Source organism: Leptosomus discolor, chromosome 17 (genome assembly GCF_034619465.1).
Source record: "Leptosomus discolor isolate bLepDis1 chromosome 17, bLepDis1.hap2, whole genome shotgun sequence".
In the NCBI taxonomy this organism is placed as follows: Eukaryota; Metazoa; Chordata; class Aves; order Leptosomiformes; family Leptosomidae; genus Leptosomus; species Leptosomus discolor.
Genome location: NC_141407.1, coordinates 8,829,704 through 8,854,309, shown reverse-complemented (window position 1 = coordinate 8,854,309; position 24,606 = coordinate 8,829,704). Strand labels below are relative to the sequence as shown.

Genomic DNA, 24,606 nt, shown 5'->3' with positions numbered 1-24,606 from the left:
AACTGAACAGTAGTTGTAAACTACTTCCTTTTAAAAAATATTAAAAAATGAAAAATAAGCAAAAAGAAAACACACTAGAAATAACCTATATTCAGTTGAAGCTTCATTCAGCTAACACACAATATCCCTTTAAAAACAAAAGAGCTTGCTGGCTAGTTACAGATTTTTGTATTTAAAATGAAAAGCCATGCTAGCAACTAATAAAATATCCATTCTAAAGAGAGGATTATGTGTATGCCTGAGATAATTTGGACTTTACCAAACTGAATTTTCCTACAGCAAAAAGAAAACCATTTCTAAAAAGAGGGAAAAATCTCCCTTTAATTTTAATATAAATTTTTTCTTAACACTTTACTCTTTCCAGTCACCTGTAACATCCTTTTAAAAGTCCTTACATAGTAACACTTCTAGTGCTGACAATAAAGCTAGAAAAGTATGTTGAAGCAATGTAGCTCACCCACAAGGTCAACAAAAAGGCACGCACACCACAGTAGCTCAGGCACTGCTCGGGTAACATCCTACTGACTCTATGACGGTCTCCTGTCTCAGCATTTGCTACAGAAATCAAACTATTGTAAGACTTTTGAGGCAAACACAGGAGACAGTCAACAAATTAACGACTTTAAAACTAAAAACTTTCTCATTCAGCCACAGGGTGGGGGCGTAGCTTTGGGGATGCTGATTTTTTCCTAACAGAGTGTATTGTTATTTAAACAGGATCTTTTAGAAGAGCCTTGCCACTTGCCCCAAACAGAAAAAGCATTTGATGGTTTTTAAAAAGACCTCAACTGGAGACACACTGAGTAAGTAAATGAAAATGCCATAGTGACTTTCAGAAGAAAACAAAAGGTTAAATATAAACAGCTTGAAAGAAAACCAGTGAATTTAGCATCTAATCTGACCTTCTGAGAACTTTGCTTCCCTGTCCTTGTCTCAGGCCTGTGCTGTGGTGCTCTTCCATCTCCCATAGTGCTCCTCAGTACAGCCGAGATCAGCATAAACCCCAGAATTATCCCTTGCTGTTCTCTTCCTCAGTGCTTTTCCCTCAGATCTTCTACATTTAGGGACACAAGAGCTTTCCCACACTTTTCTTCCCATTTTGAGCAATGGTGTTTCAGACTGAGTGAAGGAAACGTTTCTCACTGATGAGGTTGCAGAAAGTGGTATTACAACGTATCACGAGAGTCATGTTTGTGAAGGTGCACGTTGCGCACCTTGACCCAAGGCTACATCATAAAGAGACGTGGCAAAGTAATATGTTTTTGTCACTTGATAAAGGCAATTTCCACACCTAGGACTGAAAACATCTCAGGTATTTTCTTTATACTGCAGATGTGCAACTATATCTGGACCAAAGGGCTGTTTTTTCATTTCATGTATGTAATATGATATCCATGAAGCCCTCAGATGACAATTGTGTATGTTAGACTGCCATAATTTGCTCCTGAACAGAAAATGACTGGAATAAAGATGAGGCAAGGCAGAAAAAAGCCACTGTTAAGGTAAAATACCCAAAGAGGTATTTTGTTTTAGCCTGAGGAAGATGGCGATTTATTATATCGTCTGTGTTGGTGTTTAAGGTAACAGATTCGATAAGTGTCTCTATCCCTAGGCTACTTAAAAGTTCACATTGTTAACGTTTTTAAAATTTCCTCTTGCAACTTTCTTAATTCAAAAAAAATACATACATGTTTACAGTTTGACAAAGCCTGGCAGCTTTCCTATGGTGTAATGAAGATATTTGGGAGAATCTCCACCGGTATGAATCAAGTTAGCTTTTTGGAAGTCAGTGGGAGCAGCACTGAACTGCAGGACTTGGTTTATTTTTGTGTGCATTTTGCCCCACTCAAGCCCACCCTTAGGCCTTCCACTCGCTTTACACAGTTACAACCAACTTTAAAAACCCTGTATTTTTGATTCACAGCAATGAAACACTTACATTTATCGTATATATTCTCTGTTGGCGTGGAAGTCTGCAATAGCTTATTTCTGCATCTTTGTGTACGTTCTGGCGTGTGTATCCCTGCATGTACTTCTGCGTACGAGTGGTGTTTGTGCGCCCACCCATCAGCGCCGCGCAGGGGAGGGGCGCCCGTAGGTTTGGGTGCAATTCTTCGTGCGTGCAAGGAGCCGTGGGGTGTTCATCTCCCTGTGCCGTGCGGATGTGGGGGGCGTGGGGTGTGAGCCCGGTGTCTGGCTGTGCTGTGTGGATGTAGCGTGTGGTGTGCGAGTGTGCTGGGGGGTGTGCAAACGCATGGCGTGTGCAGTGTTAGGGAACGGCGGTGTGAGTGCGGGGTGTGTGGGTGGGGGGAGTGCGCGGGAGTGTGTGTGGGGGTGTGTATGTGGGGGGGATGAGGGAGTGTGGCTGTGAGGCAGGTGTGTGTGTGGGGGGGTGGTGTGAGGGGCTGCGGGGGGCGAGGGAGCGCGGGGTGTGAGGGGAGGGATGTGTGTGGGGGATGTGTGTGTGTATGGGGGGTGTGTGTGGGGGTGTACGGGTGTGTGTGTGTGGCGGGGGTGCGTGTGCGGGGTGTGAGGAGATGAGGCAGCGCGGGTGTGAGGGAGGCGCGGGTATGTAGGGACTGTGAGGGGATGAGGCCGCGCTCCCGCCGCGCCGCCGCCCCGCCCCCGCCGCCTGACCCCCGGCCGCCCGCGCTCCCGCCCGGCCGCCCCGCCAGGCCGCTGCCCGCCGCTGGCCGGCCAGGCCCCCAGGGGCCGGGCTCCGCCGCCTTCGCCCTCCCCGTCCCGCCCTCCCCGCCCGCCTCCCGCTCCCCCCCTCCCCGCCGCCGGGGCTTCCCTTCCCTCTTCATTCAGCGCTGCCTCGCCGTTGAGCGCTTTCCGCGCCGCTACCCCGGCATGTCCCGCAGCCGGGCTCCCCTCAGCCACCGGCCCCTGTAGCGCCTCCACCCGCGGGCGAGGCAGGGCCGAGGGGGCGGCAGGGGGTGCCGTTACCCAGCCGCGCCGGGCACCGCGCGGCCATGGGGGGCTCCTGAGGCGGCCGAGGAGAGCGGCGGGGAAGCGGAACGCCTCGCCCCACGGCCGCCACCATGGAGGCGCCGCCGCCGCCACCCGGCGCCCCCAGCGCCGCGGAGCCCGCCGGCTGTCCCAAGGACACTGACCGCCAGCTGCGCCTCCGCCTCTGCGTCCTCAACGAGATCCTCAGCACCGAGCGAGACTATGTGGGGACCCTCCACTTCCTGCAGTCGGTGAGCGGCGCCGCGGGGCGCGGGCCGGGGAAGCCCCCTCAGGGGCACCGCGGGGGCTGGGCGGGCGGCCGGCGTGGCCCGGAGCGGAGCGGCTCCTCCCCGGGCGGGACGGGGGCTGCGAGTGTGTCCCGGCGGCGCGGCAGCGCTTGGCGCAACTTGTGGGAAGTGCCTGGGGCCAGGCCGGCTTCGCCGAGGGGGAGTTTCTTCTGTTCGAGGGGCTGAGGCCGGGGGGCTATGCGAGGGGCCGGCGTGGGTCCGCCGTGGGCAGAGCAGGACGGGCAACAACGGCGTTTTTCCCGCCGGTGAGGAAAAGCCCTGCCGCCGGAGCGATGGAAGTGCCGGATCTGGCAGCATCGTGGCGGTGCCCTGGCCGCTGGGCCGGGGGAAGCAGGCGGGTGTCTCTGCCTCGCTGGGGGGTGATAGGGACGGTTCCAGAAATGAGCCTGCGTTTCAGAATGCCTCATCCCTTTCGTTGTTGTTGTTTAGAAGTTTCTGTTACACCCACTTGGAAACTCTACCCTCACTGCCTTACTTATAAATAAATATTATATATATATTTTGCTTTAATGGTAAACATAAATAAGTGATTGGGCCGGGTGTGTCTGTGCATGTGGAGACAATTATACCCGCCTCTGAAATTATCCACGGGCAAGTTCAGAAGTAAAACTCCATCTGGATATTTCCTTTTTCCTATATAGGTTCTAGATGTGGAATTCATCAGCATACCACCACACTCCTGCAAATAACTAGAAAAGCCTGCAGTAAAAGTTGCTAGATAACAGATATGCCATAAAAAAGAAGAAGAATAAACTATTTGATCACACAGAGATCAAGAATCAAAGCAAGGGAAGTCTCTGCAGAGATTTCTAAAAGATTGGACGGGGCAGAAATTCTTTCTGGTGTTTTGCTAGATAAGTACTAAACTCTGATTTCATTTAAATGAGCTTAGACCCTGGACCCTTTTTGACTTCTTTTTGGCAAGGTTTTTGTTTGTTTGTTTTTAAAATCATTTTGTCTTCAGTGTTTTTCAAATTCACCCAAGTGACAAACTGTCTAGCCTAGAAGATAAATGAAAAGGATGTGGTTGCTTTATGACCTAGTCTCTACTTAAATCCTCCTTTTTCTTTCTCAAATAGTTGAACTCAGAGCCTTTAATTTCAGAAAGTTTCTGACTGAATTGCCAGTTAGCTTTCTTTAGAACTGGGATTCTGTCTCAGTGTGAGGAGATTCTTAAAAAAGCTGCAAGTTGCAGAAGTGCCCCACCCTACAGACAAAACAAAACAAAACCCTCAGAAAACTCCTCTGTCCTAAGTACTGAATTTGAGATTTTGTCAGCTGCAGGCTGGAATGCAGATTCAAGCTGCATATATTTTTAGCTTCAGTTCTTACAGCTAAATGCATTCACAGTGTTAGCTAATGTGATTTTAATATATTAAAAATGAAAACAAGTCTTTTATTTATTTATATTCTTTAAGTTGGCAGTTTTCATGAGAGCAGTAGTGAGTAACATTCCTTAGGTAATGGCAGGAGAAGATACTGACGGATTACACTTGGCTGTGGTCTCAGGATGGCACTGCAGACAGTCAGAGCCCTTCATAGTCACTTTCTTACTAGCTGCTAGGTGTAGATTGGCTGTAGTATTATCTTGGGGGGTTGACACTGATAGTGCAGATTTACCGTCCTGTGGAATTTCTGTTTTGGTAATTAGCTTTAAATAAAGCACTGAAGGATAGGATCTTTCCTGTCTCTAGCCCTTGGTTTAGAACAGCATTCACACACAGGCTTAACTTTCAACATGTGTTGAATGTTCATGTGCTGTCCTAAATAGTAAGTTTCTTCAACCATTGACCTAGTTCTTTTGGGCTGAATCTCTGTACAACTGCATTCAGATGGTTGAATGGTGTTAGCACCAAGGAAAGGAGAATGAGGATCTACTGCAGAGCAGTAGTGGGATGAAATTTTTGAAAATGAAACTTGGAGTGAGAAATATTTTCTGCATAAATTTGGTGGATGGTCATAACTTAATACCTTCTAACAAGATAACACAAAGGAAAGAATTCTGCTCTGCTTCCTGCATTGGACAGCTGACATGACGTGCAAGGATTGTATCATCTATATAGTCACTGGAATTACAGGCAGCTAGTTACAGGGCAAAAGTTTTGCCTTATGACACTAATAAAAGTAGTACTGTAGCACTGGGACCCTGTATTCTCAAATCTATGTGGGCCTCACAAATAAAGTCCCCTTTACTCCCATTGTTTTTTTTTTCTGAGTGCTCTGACGTTACTGCATAGGAACTGCTGCTCCTGCCCCATGGGTCTCTTTCTTACCGTCTCATGTTCTATGTGAGTAGCACTTAACCAGTGCAAAATAAATGTAAACTATTACACTTTCTGGGGTAATGCATCTAGTTAACACTCAAATGTGGTTGGGTGATGTTAGGGTTTTTTGTTTGTTTGTTTTTTTAAATTTATTTTTATTTTTTTATTTTTTTTTAACAGTGTGAATTGTACTTGTATCGATATACTTCCATATGTTGCAGAAGCAATTTTGGCTGTAGTGGAGAAAAAACTGCAGTTCCCAGATCTTACAGAAACTTGTTCCTGTCAAACGTGAGATGAGATATATGGGGTACAGGTTCCTTTGCTTAAGAAACTTTAATAGGTTTGATAAATAAAGGAAGGCTAAGTCTCATATCTTTCTATTGTCAGAATGAGTTTTCCGTAAGTAGGATGGGACAGTTGTGCTTTAGAGCACAACTGAGGGAATTTGTGCTCTTTGTTAAATATTTGCTATTGAAGCCCTGGTCCTCATTGATATTCTCAATAAACAATGTTTTAAAAAGCAAACAACTAAGTTCTATGGGTTTATTCACAGCACTGAGGTTGCTTGCTAGCAGCAGCTTCCTGTGTTCCCTGGTAATGTAAAAGAATCTCCTAACTATTTAACACTCTGCATTTTCAAGTAAATCAAAGTTACTTTGATTTATTAAGATTTAGGTCCTTTTTAGAAGGCTAGTGTGTGACCATGTTAAAGGAAAGGTTTCCTTTTTCTTTTCTTTTTCTTGTATGCTTAGAAACCTTTTCCTGCTAAGCTGCAGGGAAAGTAGATTTGCTTTAAACATAAGGACTCAATCCTTATTTGCTTTGCCTGAAAGATTGTGGTCCTTATTTTGTTTCCATAGATTAATAAAGTGGGTATCATTAAAGTTACAGAACATGGAGTTCTCTTTTCTTTCATGGTTAATCACCATGAAGAATATTTTGCTATGAATTTTGTACTCATTTAATAAAAATGCTCCAGATGTTTACCTATTCCAGTAAAATCGACTCTAGAATCTGTTGTATTTCGTACTCCAAGTAATTCTGACAAATAGAGTTACATCTGCAAATTGAACTTAGATGTCCCATGCCACTACAGCTAAATTAGGCTATTCAGCCTGTTAGGTTTAATACATACAGTTAATTTTTCTCTGTGTGTATTGTTTGTAACATTTTTATTCCATAGAATTTTGGACACAAGAAGGCGTTCCTAGTCAGTTTTGCTCCTGTTTAGTTTCTGGTACTCCTCTTGATAGGTCATGTTACAGTATTATGTATCGGAACTGTGGAGAGAATAAAATGCAGTAGCTTTTCTCCATGGTTTGTTCCAGATCTTGCCAGATAGGATGATCAATTCCAAGGGTTATAGCTATTTTTTTAAACAGAGTCTGGATTTTGTATTAGACAGTAACATAATACAATATGATACTCATATGCATATCACAATTTTGATAGTCTGTCTTTTCCTAGATTAAGCCTCAAAAGGAGGGGTTACCATACTGAGAGGGTAAACTCTTTTCTACCAGCTCACAGCTGATGATCTGAAGTTACCAATTTAGTTATGAATATGCACATGCTGTATTGTGTCCTGTCTTATCTGCCATTTTGTTAGGCAGGTATTGTGTTGCAAAATATGGAATCCTTCTTGAAGAAATGCTGTGTAAATCACGAGTATTAACAGAGAATACTGCAGTTATGCAGATATGTTACTAACTTTACTGATAAAGGCTCATTACACAGCTGAACCTTTTAAGCAGCAGGGAGAACTACAGGGAATGGATGAAAACACGCTGCTGCCAATGTCATTAAAGAACTACTGATCAAGTAAGAAGCAAAGTGGAAAATTGTCAGAAGCTAATGGAACGTTACTAAAAGTTACTGATGGAGTAAGATAAACTTCAAAGAGATAAAGGCAGATAATTCTGTTGTAAGTCTCTGGTGAGATCATAAACCATAAGGATTTTCAGTCTCCAGACTTCAAGATTCAATTAATCCTTTGCCTCCCTGTGGCTTTTTTAACTCTCTGCAACATATGCAGAAATGTTTACATTTTACATGTGATCTTGTAAATATTTCTTTTCTATGTGACAAAATTAAACCAGGTGGTAATTTAGTTTGTGACCAGTCGAGTAAATGTCAAAGCATCTGTTCCGTGTCATGCGGTCTTGCACGTGAAAATGTAGCTGACAGCGGAGTCTTTGGGCACTGAGGTGCAATGTGTGCACACCACAGTCCTTAAGCTCACCTGTTCTCTAGGTGTCTGTTCTTGCCTGTGTTGTCAATCTGTATGGAAAAGTCACAGACAATTCATTTGGAAAAGAAAGGCTGTGGTTTGTTTGAATACCGCATGGTCATTCCACAGAATCCCAGTCAAATCTGTGATACTAATATTGCAATGATTAAAGACCAGCTTTCAAGTAAGGAGACACAGGAGCCCTGAGCCATTTCAGACATACTTATTGACCATCATTCTAAAAATAGGCTGAATAGTGGGTACACAACAGTTAGATGTCAATATTTAAAGGTTTGGTTTACCAGTTTGTAGACATAATTGTATGAATTACATGTAAAAGTGTAGTAACAGTAATTATCCATATACTAGATTGCAAAGGTAGGTATTTTGTTGCATAAACTTTTTTTGTTGCCATCCTTTAATTTCACTGAACACTTAGCTCTAACCTGCACATGCAGCTCCGACAACTGATTCAAGTAATTGCAAGTATATAAAGCCAAATTGTTCTCCACGTTGTATGTAAATACAGCTCTTTCATCTTTCCAAAGATAAACCACCAACCTGTAAATTTTTATGTCAGAATGACAGGATGTACTTTTACCTTGAACAATTGCTGTGTGTTCTGTGCAGACATGAAAATAGTATGAAAGTTGAACTGTCCTATCAGACTGGTATCAAGTTGGATAAGCAGTTGTACCAGGACTATTTTTAGGTTTTAATATTATACCATCCTTTATTTTTATATGACGACTAGAAGTCTTTTCCCATCTTATCAACTGTGTGAATATGTTACGTTAGGACATGTGCCATCAGATAAATGAACCCACATCCTACAAACTCAAAATATTTATGTTATACTCCCTTTTCTTGCTTTGTAGTTGTAATTGATCTAGTATCTCTGGATTTTGCACTCCACCCATCTTGTAATATGATAAGCATCACAGGCCTTTTTTTTTTTTTTTTTTTTTTTCATATTTCACAATCTTGTTTGCATCCAAGATTAGGGCTCTGGTGCTCAGATAGAGTAGCAAACAAACCATTTGTCTCAGCTGTGAGGTGTGGTTTCCTGTCCTACCCTGTTCTTTGCCTGTTTCACCCTCAGTAGATACAGATAAACTCTGATTCTGGTAGGTGAACCATATGGTTTGGGTAATGTTGCTCCTTTATTATGAGACAACTAAAAGAGCAATTGGGGAGAAGGAGATGGAAAAGGAGATTTGTTTGGAAGTGATCTAAATTACCTTTGCTGTTCTGTTGTTTCAGTCAGTTGGTCACATGCAGTCACCTATAGCCAGTTGTTACGATTGCAAATGATCGAGGTTTTCTTTTTCTACTCTTGAGTCTTGACAACGTAGAACTTTTTTTTTCTTTAAAAGCCTGGTTCCTGACATATGTAAACTGAGGAAGATTGCAGCTTTCATTTTAAATGGCACATTCGTAGCCCTTGTGGTTGTAAGGCAAAGTTTGAAGATAGAACATTAGCAAAACATAAATGCTTGTGAGTTTTTAGGGGCTTGTCTTATGACTCTTGAATATTCGGGGCTGGCAATTCTGCTAGTAGAGTTTTCTATTCAGACTTAGTGCAAAATTAGCTGCTATAAGGGCTGAAATGTGAACAGATTAAAAGGTTCTTTTGCTCTGGATACAAAGAGAGACTGTGAAGAAAACAGTCTGGATGTAGAAGGCGAAGCAGAAGTGAAAAACAAAAAAGCAAAACAAACCAAGAGAAAGCTCTGAAAATATTTATTCATCTGAGCCTGTGGTCTACAGAGCCCAGATTACGAGCCACAGGTGTAAGAGCAGGGATGGAGGATACAGGATTCTCAGGTTCTCTTCTGCTCTGAGGTGCACATCTGAGCTTAATTTTTCGCTTAGAAAATTGTGTGACCAGCTCATGCCTTTTGCAGCGAAGCTTTATGAATTGAAATTATATAGGAGTACAGCAGATTTTTCATATGAACAAAGCCGTTTAGTTCTTTTTGTGCTCTCACAGAATCTCCTCAGTGAGAAAATATCATTAAATCCTCTATGTAGTTTCACCAGTTTACTGCCGCACACTTTGCTTTCCTTAGCTCGTTCCAGCTTGGTGTGCATCTGACCCTTGTTATCATTTATCTCAGACCTGCTTTGGTCTCATTACATCCTTCAGAATGAGGTGTTTGACCTGACTCTGGCTCTGCATCTCTCCCTCCTCTCAACTGCAGTGGTATAATCAATCAGCCCTTTTGCCATTTGTCCCTCCCTCTCACATCAGGGATGCCAGCTGTTGTCTGAACATGTGTCATGATCTCTGTGGGGGGAGGGAGAGGTTGGCTGCCCTGGGCTTTCCCAGCGCCACGCTGGTGCCTCGAAACAAAATTCACTTGCAATAGCAGTCTGGGAGCTGAGCGAGTGTAAGGCAGGGCCAGAGACTCTGGTAGGAAAGAGGTTTGGTATGTGGATCAGAAAGTGAAATGAGCATCACAGATAGCAGAAATTATTTGAGGGAATTGCTCTGCACATAGCTGAATGCATGTTTGACTGCACAATTTTTGGCTGATTTTTGCAGGAAGCAGCCTGATACCTATTATGGGAGTTTGTTTGTCCCTAAACATAGGAAGAGGAAAAAGTTTGAAAGCTTTTCTAATTTTCTACTTGCCCGGTCAAACAGTGTTTATGCCATAGGCAGGAGTATGGCTTTTCATGCATGGGAAATGTTCTACAATTTTACATCGTGTCATAGAATCATGAAAAATAGTCTTGGAGAGGATCTGGACAAACCATCCCATCATATTCTCATCTAAAAGGGGGGTAATTTCTGGTAGTTTATCCTGGTGTTTAGATGTCCTTATTATTAGAAATGACTTCCTGATGCCCAATATAATGTCTAATCTTTTTTTTTCAGTGAGCACAGAGGTGATCTCTTTCTCTTTGCGTCAGTCCCTCAAGTGTTTCATGGATGGTTTCACATTTCATTTCAGACTAGACTAAATTGTCAAATAATTTAAATTTTTTTTTCTCAAAAACTATTTAATCTTACTTCTGGTAATTCCTTTGCTGTTACCTGGATTCTCTAGTCTATATGTTTCTTGAACTCTAGTGCCCAAAATAGTGGTACAAGACCCTCAAGGCTGTAGCAGTACTGAGTGAGGGAATGGATTACTTCACATTTTTGTACGTTACACAGGAGTATTATCATAGCACAAGAGCCTTAAGAAAGGCTTATCTGCGTTTGTACCTGTATTGGAGGACAAATGATTGCTCATACTGGTGACCATGACTAGGTCTGCATAGAGGATTTATGGGAGCAGCCTAATATTTGGACTTCTGGGATGCACGCTGAAAGGGCAACACTGAACCCTCCTTAAGGGAAAGAGAGCGATGGCTTTTCTAGCCAGCTTTCCTGTGTTCAGATCCTGGCAGTCCCAGAGGCATCCCAGTCTGAGAGGGTATCTGAGGCTTGAAAAAGCAGGCTCTCCCAAGTGCAGTGTCTGCCTGCAGGCATCCAGATGAGTCTGTGACAGATGAAGCTTTCGAGAAAGTACTTATTTCTGTTGCCTGCCTTTTGTTTCCTTCTACCACTTACAAGAAAACATAAGGGATTATATGTGAATTTCTGCTCTTCTTTCTAGCTGTAGAATCCCTTGTCTGTGGTGGGTTTTTTTTTGTTTTGTTTTATTTCCAGCCCCACATGGATTCTTGGCCTGCAATGGGTATTTTCTTGGTAAAGGCATTGCACAGCTGTAGTGTGTCTTAGGATGTAAATGGTAATGCATGTTTTGACTTTGGTGATGCTTGAAATCACTGTGCAAGAGACTACTGCTGACCCATGTATATCTGCTTATCATTATCTGGAAAGACTATCATCAATTTTCTTGCACCAAATGGGGATTTAATGACAAAGCTTTGCAGAAACCTTATTTGATGTCCTGGATCTTGTTGGACCAGGCCTTTCCTGTGGCAGACCTTCCTGCACTTCATCTCCTTTTTTGAAATACTCCTGAAATTAGGAAATAGAAGTATATTCTATGGACTCTTCTAATTTGTGAAGACTTTTTTATTTTTTGTTTGCAAATAGCAATTGCCATGGTTGCAGAAATGTTTTCTGGCTTAAGTCTTTGAATGGTTCTATCTCCCACTTTACTACATGGCAAGGCTTCTTTGCAGTTGTCTTTCAGCCAGGCCCTTTTGTTTTGTGCTTTAGATGACATGAAAACATGTGTAGTTCACTAATGCTTCTGCTTATTACCATTGTCTTTGTGTTGTGGTGGCATACTTAATCCATATTTACCCAGCAGTTTTTCCATTAAATGCTCTGAATTGATGGATGATCCCTTAATTAGTGCAATCAAAGGTGTTGCTGTTTCAGAGTGCATGAAGGCTGTTTGAATTAAGGATGTAAAAAGTAGGGTTGGACTTGTGGCATAGGGTGGCTGCTATTTCCTCCTCTGTTAAAGTGGCTTCAATCCATTCCTCCCCCTTTTAGTCTCTGTTTCTGTCTCAGTATTTTGCATTCTGTTTTCAGCTTCTGTTTGAGCAACCAGTCCTGTCTCTTTGAAGGGTAAACTGGAAGCATCACTATCATAGCTTGTTTCTTATCTATTTTGAAGAGTTCCAATTTAGCAGTGGGAATGACTGCAGCATTCTCAGCCTTGAACAGCTAGGGGCAAGAAAAAGATTTGAAATATGCAACAATGTAATTTCTCAATCAGCTACAGAGCCTTCATTGTGGAGTGATACAATTCTGCGAAGCCATCTCTCATACAGGGACTGAATGCTACCTTTTACTACTTATCACTGCTGGATCGCAAACTGTGGCTTGGACTGGGGGTTGCATGAACAGCGTGCCTAAGACCTGAGCAAAGTCTTGGATTTGAATATTACTGCAGATGAAGATTCCTGCTTGATAGCCTAGCCAAGCCTGATTAAAGCTTTAACGCTGCCTTCTGCACATATGATTGAGTCAAACTGTAGCGGACATTCAGAACTGCAGTAGTTCTGTGCTGGGAGTGAACCTCAGGATGATTGTCTGGACTAAAATGCCTGACTCCTACACATACAATCTCCTTCACCCTTCTGTAGAAGCCACTCATCTGAAGAGGCCTTGGCTCCCTTTGAACTGCAGATCTCAAGACCAGAGTAAGAGAAAACAGCTCTGTGGCGAGAAAACAGTTCCTTCACTCTTGTTAATGAGCCTTCCTCCTTAGAAGAATAACTCACTGCTTACACAGCTGATAGCCATATGTGGAGCCATGAGATGGCGATTGCCCAAAGCTGAATGGGATTTCTGATAGGCCCCTTGAAGCCTAGTGACAGAAAGACAGGTACTGACTGTTCTGGGCATCATGATGTTTATGTGTGAAAGCCCTCCTGCTATTTCACCCAGTGCTATTAGCACAAGAACTTGTCACAGACTGGCTGGCGATGTGACTTCCTACAGCTCCAGAAACAGCTGCAATTTTATGTCATATATCTTTGAGTTGTAGAGGGCAATAGATTTCTACACCTTGATTATTTAAAGATTAGAGTGGTTACTGAGATGATGGGACTGTGGAAGTGAGTTAAAGGGACATTTATGTTCATGTAAGGATAATGGGTCAATCTCACTGCTATTGCCATTGCTATAATTATTTTTATGGAAGCATATCAGCCATACAAATAATACCTTCCTGCAACTTATCTGATGTCTCATGACTCATGGAGTAAATTTTGTGACCATTCACAACCTGACTTTCACTTTGTACTTCTGGTTTTGCTTGTGGCCAGTTCTTGCACCAGCAGGTTAATTTGTTGGTTCACAAACCACTTAGCTTATGTAAAATGAGGGCACTTTATTTTTAACAAGCACTGTCTTTTAGTCATTGAAAATCTTTGTAGACTATTACTGGGCCAACTAAATGGTGACTACGCTTCAGGTTTTGTTTGTGGTTTTTTGTTTTCGTTTTTGTTTTTTTAAAAGCAAGCAATCTAATATGCAGGGTGCTGATTATATAGTCCCTGTGGATTTGTCAATTGTTTAGTTGCCACTGTCTAAAAGTTAGTGCCAACATTTTCAGGGCTCCTTCAAGCATGTATTAGGAACTGCTTGGCTGTATGTTTTGGGTGTGAAACTTGATGTGATAGGGCTGGGAGTTTGGCTTGCACAAATCAGGCTGCCGATTTAATTGTGAACCAGTGTCACCACCAGTGGTACCAAATCCACGTTCTTTTTCCTAACATGTCCTGCCCTAATGAGCAAATATTGATTGCTGAAAGGTCACACTGCTTACGCCTTCCTTGAGTGGACCGCTTTTAAAGAGAGAGGCTAGCACAGTTCTTTGCAACTGGTGACCCTGTCTGCTGAGGTTGCCACCAAGGAGTGATGTCTTTGATCTGAGCAATTTATTAAGAAACAGCTTTGAACCTGTGAGACTCACTGTCAGACGTTAACTACCTTTGTACATGAAGGAATGGGCTTAGATTTAAAAAAGCTTAACAACAGCTTCATCCATGTCTTCTTATGCATTTTCTTATCTACAGTAAATCAATTTACTGATAACACTTTTGTCTTTAAAGTTTTGCCTGCTCATTCTTCTGGCATCCTAGTGTGGTTTGAGTAACTTGGAACAGCCTACCATGGGATTACATGAGGGAAATACATGTCAGGAGAGAGAGGGAAACATAAAAGGTTGCATTTGGGGATTATTTTGGAGGCTGAGGAAGCTGACAATGAGAGGAGTTCCCTGATATTCAAAGTGTCACGTGTCACTGGTGGAGGGCCCTGCTTTGGGATCAGACTCCTGATAAGAATTTGCATTTTAGTGAGCTCTTATCTCAGATAGGTGGGTGGGTTTTAGCTACACGGCAGTCTCTGGTCCCATGGGACTGTCTGTCTAATCTGACAACTCCTTTGAATTCATCACCTCACAGGGAGCCGTTTGCTGTTAATCTCATCACTATGTGGCTAAAGAAGCCCCTTTCATTTTGTTTGAAGGGGCAATAACAGAAAGTTGTAAAACTTTTGACCTGGTAAAATGTTTTGGACTCTGAAACCTGATTCTTAAACAGAATCCAGGTTGTTGTGGGAACAATGGACAAGCTTGATGTAGGTATGTATATATGAGTAGTCTGTGTCCTATTTAATATGTAGATCACAAAGGAGAAGTCATGGAGGCGAAAGTTTATCCATCTTGTTAGATCTGATCAGTGGTTAATGCCCTGTATTGTTAAGTGAGAGACTTAGTCTACAAATGCCATAAACAGTGCCAGGCTTTCTTCTCTGGCCCTGAGGCCAACTGGCATGATCTGGTCTTGTCTTGTACCACTGAACTCTCTGAATCTCAAAGCAGGATGGCTGCATCCAGATTGCCTATTGGGAATGATCCTTGGCCCCTCCTAACTCTGGCACCATGCCTGAGAATTGTTTAGGAGAGTGCTAGCAGGCCTTGGCCAAAGGGTGCCAGGAAATATTCTAACAGCTTTCTGACAAAATTGTAAGGCCCACCAAGCCCATGTCCTGGCATTGTTAGCTTACCAGTATAGGCACAGTCCCACTCCAGGCTGTGGCACATACTGCTAAAAGAGGACTTTGGTAGAAGAGTGAAGCCTGTGGCAGAGCTGGCACCCAGACCCAGTGCTAGCTTTTCTGTATTGGTGGCTGATGCAGATGGATTTATTTCTGATGCTTTCTTGCAATGTCAAGTTCTAGGTGCCAGGCCAGGAGTGTTGGAAATAGTTTTGTCAACCTTCCTTAGATTTTTGCCATTACTGACTCTGTCGTGATTACTTGAGGTTTTCCATTTTCTTGATATGTGGAGGAGACAGAAGGGAAATGCAGTTTGAATGGGTGGGGACTGCTTTAGGACAGTGTGAAAAGGAACTGGATGTTAATTACCTAATTCTCAGTGTCATTACTAACAATTGTGAGCTATGTAGACTGAAAGCACTTTGGTCCTTCACAAGAAGTGCTGCTTGCTCATTGCTTCAAATGATAATCACTGGACACTTGCATATAATTTTTTTAGCTCATATCCCTCTGGGTGCTTGTGGTTCTGTCTCTGTTGTCTTAATGACACTGTGCTCAGAAATCGGCTCAGATGGGAAGCAGCTGTTTGTGAGGAGAGGGTGTTGACAAGACATAGAGTAAGGGAAGAACAGTGGGGAAAGATTTCCAAAGAGAGCTGCAGAAGTGTGTTATGAGCATCCAGTTGTCAGAGGCGTGATCCCTCAACAGGAAAAGGAGATGGATATTGGGAAGACACTTTTCCTAGAGTTTGGCTCCTTTGTGGCTCTTAAAACTTTACATTTAAAACTATCCCTGTTGCAAATACGTGTCTCCTTTTTTGTGTTGGCACAAGTGTTTTGTTCACTTGTGAGGAAAACATGTTCTGAAAACTTGTCAGTAAATAAATAATGATTGTCAGGCAGTAGGGACCAAAGATAATTTTTTTGGGGGGGAGGTATAGTTGAGTATAGTTGGAAAGTGAGATTTACCAATGAAGTTATTTATACAAGCCGAAAATACCACTGGAGTTTTAAACTTAGTCATTAAATGGTACAGGGCACACAAGATCCAGTGCAATTAGTGTTGCAGTATCTGTTTTGCTGGGCTTTTTACTGAGTCAGACCTCCAGCTTTGCCACCATTGAATTTCTAGAATTCTGCTGTGTTCTGGCCTTCACATTGCACTCACATTCTGGGCTTACTACTGCCTTCCCTCACATTGGATTGCAAAGCCATTGCATGAGAATAGATAATCTTTACTGCGTATCTTTTTTCTTTCTTCTGTGGTTCCTCCTCTGTTCAGCACTTACAAGTAGTATTTGCCAGAGTAACTGCACTTAAATTAGGGAGCAAGAGCAAAAAGCATTTAGAAACAAAAATGGACCAATAAATTTAAGGTATAGTCAAGGCTTTTGAACTAAACACAATTGGAAAGAGTATTGTTTCTAGATGAATGGAAGAAGTCAAAATAAAGGACATATCAGTCCTTCTGGGATTAGAACAGGTCATTGCAGACATATTACACCATTACATAGTCTTTCACTATTCACCAACTATGATGGCTCTCTGAAAAAATCAGTTGTGGGCAGTTCCTGTTGTTATAAATCAAAAATTGTGCACAGTTTTTATTACTTTGCTTTGGCTTTTGTTATTTGTTGGGTTTGGGTTTTTTGTATGTTCGCCTAATGGGGCAAAGCTCTCTTATTTTTTACTTAGTGAGCAAAACATTCCCTTAAGCCTCTCTTTCTTTAAATGCTTAATTTACTCAGCTGCATCTTGATTCTGACATGGTGAACAGATCAAGCTGGTGAAACTTTGCTTTATGGATGGATTTGTTTGTGAAGGGTGCTGAAAGTTTTCTGCAGTTACACTGAGTAGCAGAGGAAAAGATAAAAAGAAAGATCACTTAGGATGATATTCTGTTTTGCATTATGTCTGGTAGAGCACCTTTTGAGGATTCTGCTACCTCTATGGACTTTATCCTGCAGGATGTTGAAGCCAGGAGGGGCTGGGAAGGCTCAGCCTGTTCTAGCAAGTGCCTATCACCTTGCAGTATCAGCATTTTCTGTGTATGGCATCTGAACTTTATGAACAGCAAGGTACATCTGGGAATTTCACTCTGACCTCTTGTTTCCTTCCCCATTTAAAAACAGCTTAATATGCATCTTGACATAAAACAAAGCCAGAAAGAACAGCCAGCCTCCTGATTGGTTTTGTTTGCTATGCTCTGTATGCAGTATGTGTGTATGTCATAAGAGAGCTGTTTGCACAATAGAGGCCAATGCATCTTTCTTAAGCAGTTGCACAAGAAAAGCCACAATATTTGGCAAGTAAAGTATGAATCAAATTTTTTACAGCACAGAACCAGAGGAACTGAAATTTGCAATCAGCAGGCAAGAATTAAATTGCAGTGGTAGCAGTTGCTGTGTCCAGGTGGTGTGTATTTGGAGGCAAGGCTGCATGACATCAGTTCTCTTTTAATGTGGTTCTGGGTGAGCTGCTGGGGCAGCCTGGTATAAAAAAAAAAAAAACAAAACCAAAACATTTTAACCCAGTGGAAAGAAAAGTGTCAGGCTATTTTACTTAGAGAAGAAGATGATTTTGCTTTGACGTGCATTAAGAATAAAGATGCTAGTCTGTGTTCACGCAGCACTTTTTTGGCCGCATTATCTTGAAATAGAAAACTGGTGTTTGGCAGATGGAGAAACTGAGGCACAGAAAGGCAAAATGACTTGTCCAAAGGTTGCAGGGGAAGCACCTAACGGAGTCAGCAACTGAAACTAAGTATCTTGTCTTCATTCCTTACCTCTTAGGAGAAAACGCTGAGCAAAAGAAGTCGCACAAGCTATATATCTTTTTTTTGTGAAAAAGTGCAACAAAAATTTTATTTCTTTAATTCAGCCTTCTGGCAATCAGCTGACAGATCCTTGGCAGTTAGTGCTTGATGAATTGGTGGTCTTAGCTCAATTACAGGGGGACTGTTAGGCAGAACTAGAAGCAGTATTGACAATCTCTGTGCACAGACCAAGAATTGATGGTGATGGGAGGCATTAACAATTTTCCATTCTGTGAGTACCTCTACTGGATGCAAGAGACTGTGCTAGGAGAGTTTTCCTGCTGTAGTCCTATGTGAACGTACGGTGTAGAATGTAAGTCTTGGCTCTTCAGGAATTGCCAGTCAGCAGCTTCCCATTGCTCTCAGTGAGTAATAAAAATGTAAATAAAGAAGGTATGTTATGTCTCGGAATTACTGAGTGGCAGTTGTCTGAACAGTTGTGCTTATGCTAGGATCTCAGCAAGTGCAAGTGCAAACACTCAGACATCTGTTTGTTTCACACTTGCCTAGTTGCTTGTGTATGTGTTAGCTGCGGAAACTAACTCTTCTCGACACTATGCAGAAGTAGTTTTTAAAGCAGTAAGTGCAAGCCTGAGTTCCGCAATCAAACACACACTGAGCACAAAGGGTGTGAAAGACAGAAATGAAGTGAAAACGTCAGTGGTTTGAATGTACTGCTGGTGCTGCCCCCATGTTCACTAGGAAAAGCCCGTCTGTTACCGCAAAGTAAAACTGTCTAAGGCCAAACTGAATCCAAGGAGAGATTTGGGAAAAGTCTAGTTACAGAAGCCAGTATGTAGAACACTTCAATTGTGTGGCTTCTGTGCACCTGTTGATTTTTGGTGTGGAGCTGTAACTTCAGAGATGCCACAGAAAATGAGTTTCTTACTCTAATTTTTTTAGCTTCAAGGTTCAGACTTAAAGTTTGAAGGCAAATCAAAGAAATAATTGAATTCTGAAATTCGCTGCACAAACCCGTCCTTTGGGATGGGTGGGTTTATTTTTGGTATGATTTGCACTTCTCTGCACAGTTCTGATCTTCCAAGGCTTCAGCTGCCTCCTTTTCATTAATTTTGAAGATATATCTTCAGTCAACAGGCTTGTGGGATGTTGTCCTAATTCTCCTTATTTTCACATAAAAAGACTTTTGTTCACCAGTTCTGACTCTTGTCAGAGGCCACTACTGCCTTGTTCAAACAAACACAGTACCAAAATAAAAATAGTAGCATAACATATCTCTGCAAATCATACTATTGAACCTTTTCAGTAAGAGATTGGTGAGATTTTGAAGGAGAGTGGTTTGGGGAGAGGTACAGTAATGACCTCATAGAAACCTTACTTTCCTTTTCTCTCACCCCAGCTGATGTGATCTTTCTAGAAAGCCAAGGCTTATGCTTGAGACATCTGGTATGATGGGTACTGTAGCCCAAGATGGCATTAGACAGTTTTTTTTCTCTGCTTCACTCAGTTCAGCATCCCTGCACAGGTACAACCTCCTGTTGCGTCTTGTTTCCAACATCATAAATTCTTGGTTGTCCCCACATATATTTCTGTTGTGCTCCACTCTGGCAATTTATGAGGTGGAGTGGAGGTACTTTTGTCCAAGGGGAAGGAGAGAACATAATGTTTTCAGCTTCCTTATACCTGCTGCTGGAGCAGGGAAGTGACACTGTGGCACGGTTCAAAGGAGATGGACATGCCAAGGTCCACTGGGACTGGTTGGTGCAGAGCAGAACACAGCATTAATATTGTGGATACTTTGGGACTATAATTTCAGTATTTCCTGGCCATTGCAAACAATTGGAAGTGCCAGTGTATGTGATAGGCCATTATCCTGGAATCCGTATTTCACATCATCATCATAAAGTACAGTAGAGACCAAACCAGAAGATACTCCCACCATTTTCACTCCAATTCACTCTTAGGGCTTTGATTTATGTTTGTAAGCATGTTTAAGTGGGGTGACCACGACAGTTATCACTGTGCCTAGTTGCCCTGCCACATTCCTAGAAGTTGAAGTCCCGTGCTATGAATGGATGTCTGGGTAGTTTACAGCTTAATGTATAAATGCAGACTAAAGGCTGCAGTGGTTTGTTTAAATGCTTAAATGTTGAGTTGCAGAGGGCAGTGCTTAAGCAACAGATGCACATTCTGTGCAGCCTTGTCCGAGACAGAGATGTAACCTTCAGGAGAGGCAGGAACAGAGTAGAGGACAATAATTGCTTCAGCCATCTCATTTAAATAAGGTTGCAAATGAGAGTCACAGTCCTTAGCCCAAATGCATGTTGATTAACAGTTTATAGTTATCTGTAGGATGGCAACTGGAGTTGCTGAGGATTAGGCACTTGGCTATTTTGCCACATATACTTTAGACACAGTAAATGCTAGGAAAGTGTTGGGGAGGATGCCTGGGGGTGTTCAAACAGTGTTTGCCAGAGCTCCTCTGTTAGGGGTCTGAGTTGGCGCTGTATACGCGGGCTGGCTGATAGTACACTAGAGATACTGGTTTTATTTGGACTGTGTGAGGGCAATAGCTGTGAGGGTAGAAGAGCTCAGGCACGGCCTTGCTGTACGACTGCTTGCATGTAGACTGAGCTGTGATGGCTCTTCCAACCCTTTGCTGGTCACCTAAGTCACCTGCAATGAACCTCCACCATAAGACTAGGGCTTGCTTTTTTAGAATCAAGAAATGTTAAATGCAGATGATATTTGAGTGACAAATTCAAAGGAGGAAGAGAAACATGCTGTCTTAGTTTGCTTCTGTTTTCTAGGCTAATGTTATTTTCTTACATTTGCTGTGCAAGCAAGTTTCAGTTAAGCTGGTGAATTGGTCAGAAGGGTTGAGACTTTTGGATGAAGTGAAAATGAATTCCCTAGGCTAGGTTTTGGGTTTTTATTGGTTTTTTTTTTGGTTTTTTTTTTTTTTTTTTTTTCTTGTTGTGGAGGTTTATTTTTTTGTATTGGGGAGTAATTTGGGCTTAAGTGCACTTTTTTTTCTGACTAATGATACACCAGCTGTGGCACAAGTGAAAGAAATCTCACGATCTCTTTATTGCAAAGCTGCTTATTTCGATGTATTACCTGTCCATTCTAATGTGCATTTGAGTAGAATTTGGCTAAAGGAGTAATTTCTGTCTTCATTCATCATTATATAGATCTTTTCTTAAAGGAAAAAAGTCTCCTTTTCCCAGCAGCCTGAACACCAGGCAGTGACATGAACTAGTTACAAATCTCCCTATATGTTGCGTATCTTGGTAGCATGATACTCAGTTTTCAAACTTCCCAGTTTTTCTGGGGTAACTGCTGTCTTTAGAAGCTTTTGGATAAGATGCGCGTTGCCATCCACCCAGAATGTACCTCTGGTTAGAGACACCAGCATTATTTCCAGCACATACTTCTTCATATGTGGGTCTGTGATGCTGTCAGGATTCTGGGATGCCTCTCCAAAGGGGTGGTCTGCTTTGGAGTACCTGGAAGAAAAATGTTTGATGCTCCGTGATAATGTAGCACTCTTCTGAAAACAGGGGTTCTGTTTGTGCCCGGTGTGGCAGTCTTTTATCACACTCTGTCCGTGTTGGTGGAGTTACTCTGTAGGAGTGAGGGAGAAGGAAGAGGAAAGATGTATATCAACTTCAGATTAGTTTCAAATGTGGAGTGAAGTTTGGGTGTGCGATGAAATCCTATAGCGAGTTTTCTCTCCACGTCTTTCTTTAATCAGCACTGAAACAAGATCTATGTGAGGTGTGCATGTTGTGCATACCAGAATTTCATACCCAATGAAGAAGTTCTCATTGGTTTCAGGAGATATGGAGAGTAACTATGAAATGCCAATTCTCCAAGTGTTCTGTCTCTTCTTGTAGAGATGTGGGCAGAGGAGGGTTAGTATGAGATGGAAACATAAAAAAAGTTTATAATCTCAGATACCATCAATTAGGAAAGTTTGCATGGGTCCAGAAAGTTGAGGAAAGTTATTGTATGAAGGTCTCGTGATTCAGGATTATGGGAGAATGCTGAAGAGTTGTTAATTGAATCTTCAGAGCTATGGGTCAGTGGTTTTTGTTGGTTTTGGTGTTACTTGCATAAAACCCTGGCTGCATCTGCCCTTACTGTTCATTTGCCAGCTCTGATTGGAGCTGCCCCTATAGCGATTATAGTATAAAATAACTCTTCTCAAAATTACTTTAGTACTTACTTTAACCTTCAAGGTGATACAGAAGGGTGTGAACTGCTGAGAAATAAATTCTTTTTTATTTTTCCTTCATTTAAAGTTTCTCAGTCATTTTGCTTATAAAGGAAGTATATACCCAAAGATGTAAAGAAGATGGCAAGAGAACAGATTAGAAAAATAATGTCTTTTACATATTTCAGATTCAGCTGACTTTATAGTCTGTGTATATATGCAAAAACTTAATTTTGCAGGCAGTATTTCAAGAGCAAGAGTGGTAATATTTCTAAAACATCTCTGAAATGGGTTTTCTGTGCAGAAAGTGGTGAATACAGTAGAAGAGGGAAGGGATTCAGTTAGGTTTGTACCTGCACAGAAAGAGGTGTTGTGTGCAAGTCCCTGCCTGTACAGGGCCTGGGGTCCGCATGCTCTGCAGCAGGAAGGCACTGCACCCTGCTTACTGCTGAGGAAGAGTAATAGATGAGGCCTGGCTAGAGTACTGGCACCATCCTACCTAAACATCTTGTTTGGCAGCAAATTGTTGCTAGTTTGGAGCAGTTTCCTGCTTTCTGTGTGTTTATGTTTTTAGTTTCTAAAACTTATGTCAGGATAGTTCCTCCCACACCACATAGATACTTTGCCTGTTTATTAGTGGGATGTACCTGCTAGACTATAGCAGGATTATGGGATTCTGGTTTCTTGGTAGTGAATTCTTGGCTATTACTGATTCAAGTGAAGTCTTGATGAATTTACATAGCAGTCGTAACTCCAAATTCATAACCTATTGATGTGTGGTACCAACTGCTAAAGCATGCATGAGCTGCAAATCTTGGCAGGGTCTGGAGTGAGTTATGGAGGGTATTCATGCATAAAGAGTGTGGTGCTAAATATTAGATGATGCTGCTCCTCCTCAGCAGCTCATATCTGCTTTCCAGATCTCGAATTCTCCAGCTGCAGTAGCCGTTTCTTCAACAAAACAAATCAAAATAAACAACAACAAATTGCTCTTTTTCCATATACGACTGGGTAAATCTTTCATTAAATAAAATGTTAGGGAGGTATAGATTCACTTCAGTGGTGGGAACATGGTAGAAACTTCAATCCCTGCTGCTCTGAGTTTTAAGAGGAAAAAATGGAATCAACAAATGAGTGGAGGAAACTGAGGCCAGCAGTTCTTCAGAGGCAGAACATGATTGCTCCAAGGGCTGGGTATGAGAGAGCAACAAGAAAGCATTTCTCGTCATTTCTGGATGATAGCTTGCTTTGTTGGAGGTCATATCAGAGCCAAGAGTAGGCACAGTAAGGCATAGGCATGCCCTTGGAAGAGAATTAAGGGAAAGCACAAAAAAGAAAAGAGAAGAGAAAGGCTAAAAAATCCAGTTGGAAGATTTGGGAACTGAGATCTACTTTTCCCTTAAAAAGCAACTGAAGCGCTGTTAGCATAAGAAGAAACTGAAATGCCAGTTGTCTGACAGACTACTTCAGACCCTTTCCCGTGTGCAAATCTGAAGTGTTTGTATAAAAGAGCAGGGAGCCAGTCCACGTTCCCCTGTCTGGATTTGCCATCTAGAATGTACTGCTTGGTTGCCATGCTGGTCCACGTACGCAGTCTTAGCTTTATTCTCTAGAAAATGAGCATGGTGATCATAGCATTTACTGAATAAACAGCTGAATACTATAGTCTGTTTTTTGTTTATCTGTATTCATGACAGACATAATACAAGGACAAGGAAGGCTATGGGAGACAGTATGAACATGGGAAAAAGATTAATGAGAAACAAAATAAGAAAGACTAAATTCTAGAAAGCTCTTGAATTAATCTGATACTGTTAAAAATCAGGCACAAATAATAAATTCTTACACCTGTATGGCTAAAATGGAAAGAATTCTTAAATTATTCGTTTTATTATTGAAGTTCTTTGCTTAACAGGACAATGACTAGTTTTGTGTATAAGCTTCTCAAGTTGTTGGTATCCAGAACAGAACAGGAATGTTCTAAAGCAAAACTTGAATGAATTTGGATTGCTCAGGCTGGAAAAATTGCTGACACGTAGGGAGTAAACTCTTCTCTGTATCCATAGTTGATAGGACAAGAAGTAATGGGTTTAAATTGCAGCAACTGGGAAAATTAAGATATGCTTTCAAAAAGTCAGGGTAATGAAGCAGTGGAACAGGTAAAGAGAATGTTGTGAAGTGCCTGAAACTAGTTCTTGTTGAGAATGAATGAAACAGGCTGCTGACAGAAGTGTAAAAGATACTGTGCACCTTGGTGTATGGGGTGGCATTCTGGTCTCTTACAATCCTGATTTCTTTCATTCTTTGGTTTTAAACAGTGGAGAGGAATTAGTCAAAGGCTTTTAAGATTGCTTTTAGGCGGCTTTCCTGTG

The 24,606-nt window shown here is 42.0% G+C and overlaps 1 protein-coding gene across 1 annotated transcript in view; it reads left to right on the top strand.

The window, feature by feature from the left end:
- Positions 1–3,044: 3,044 nt before the first annotated feature.
- The window catches only part of PREX1 (phosphatidylinositol-3,4,5-trisphosphate dependent Rac exchange factor 1), a 165,722-nt gene continuing 144,160 nt past the window's right edge, over positions 3,045–24,606 (top strand). Inside the window, exon 1 of the mRNA XM_086474918.1 lies at positions 3,045–3,203. Within this exon, the coding sequence (XP_086331044.1) occupies positions 3,045–3,203 (159 nt within the window). The remainder of the gene's footprint in view (positions 3,204–24,606) is intronic.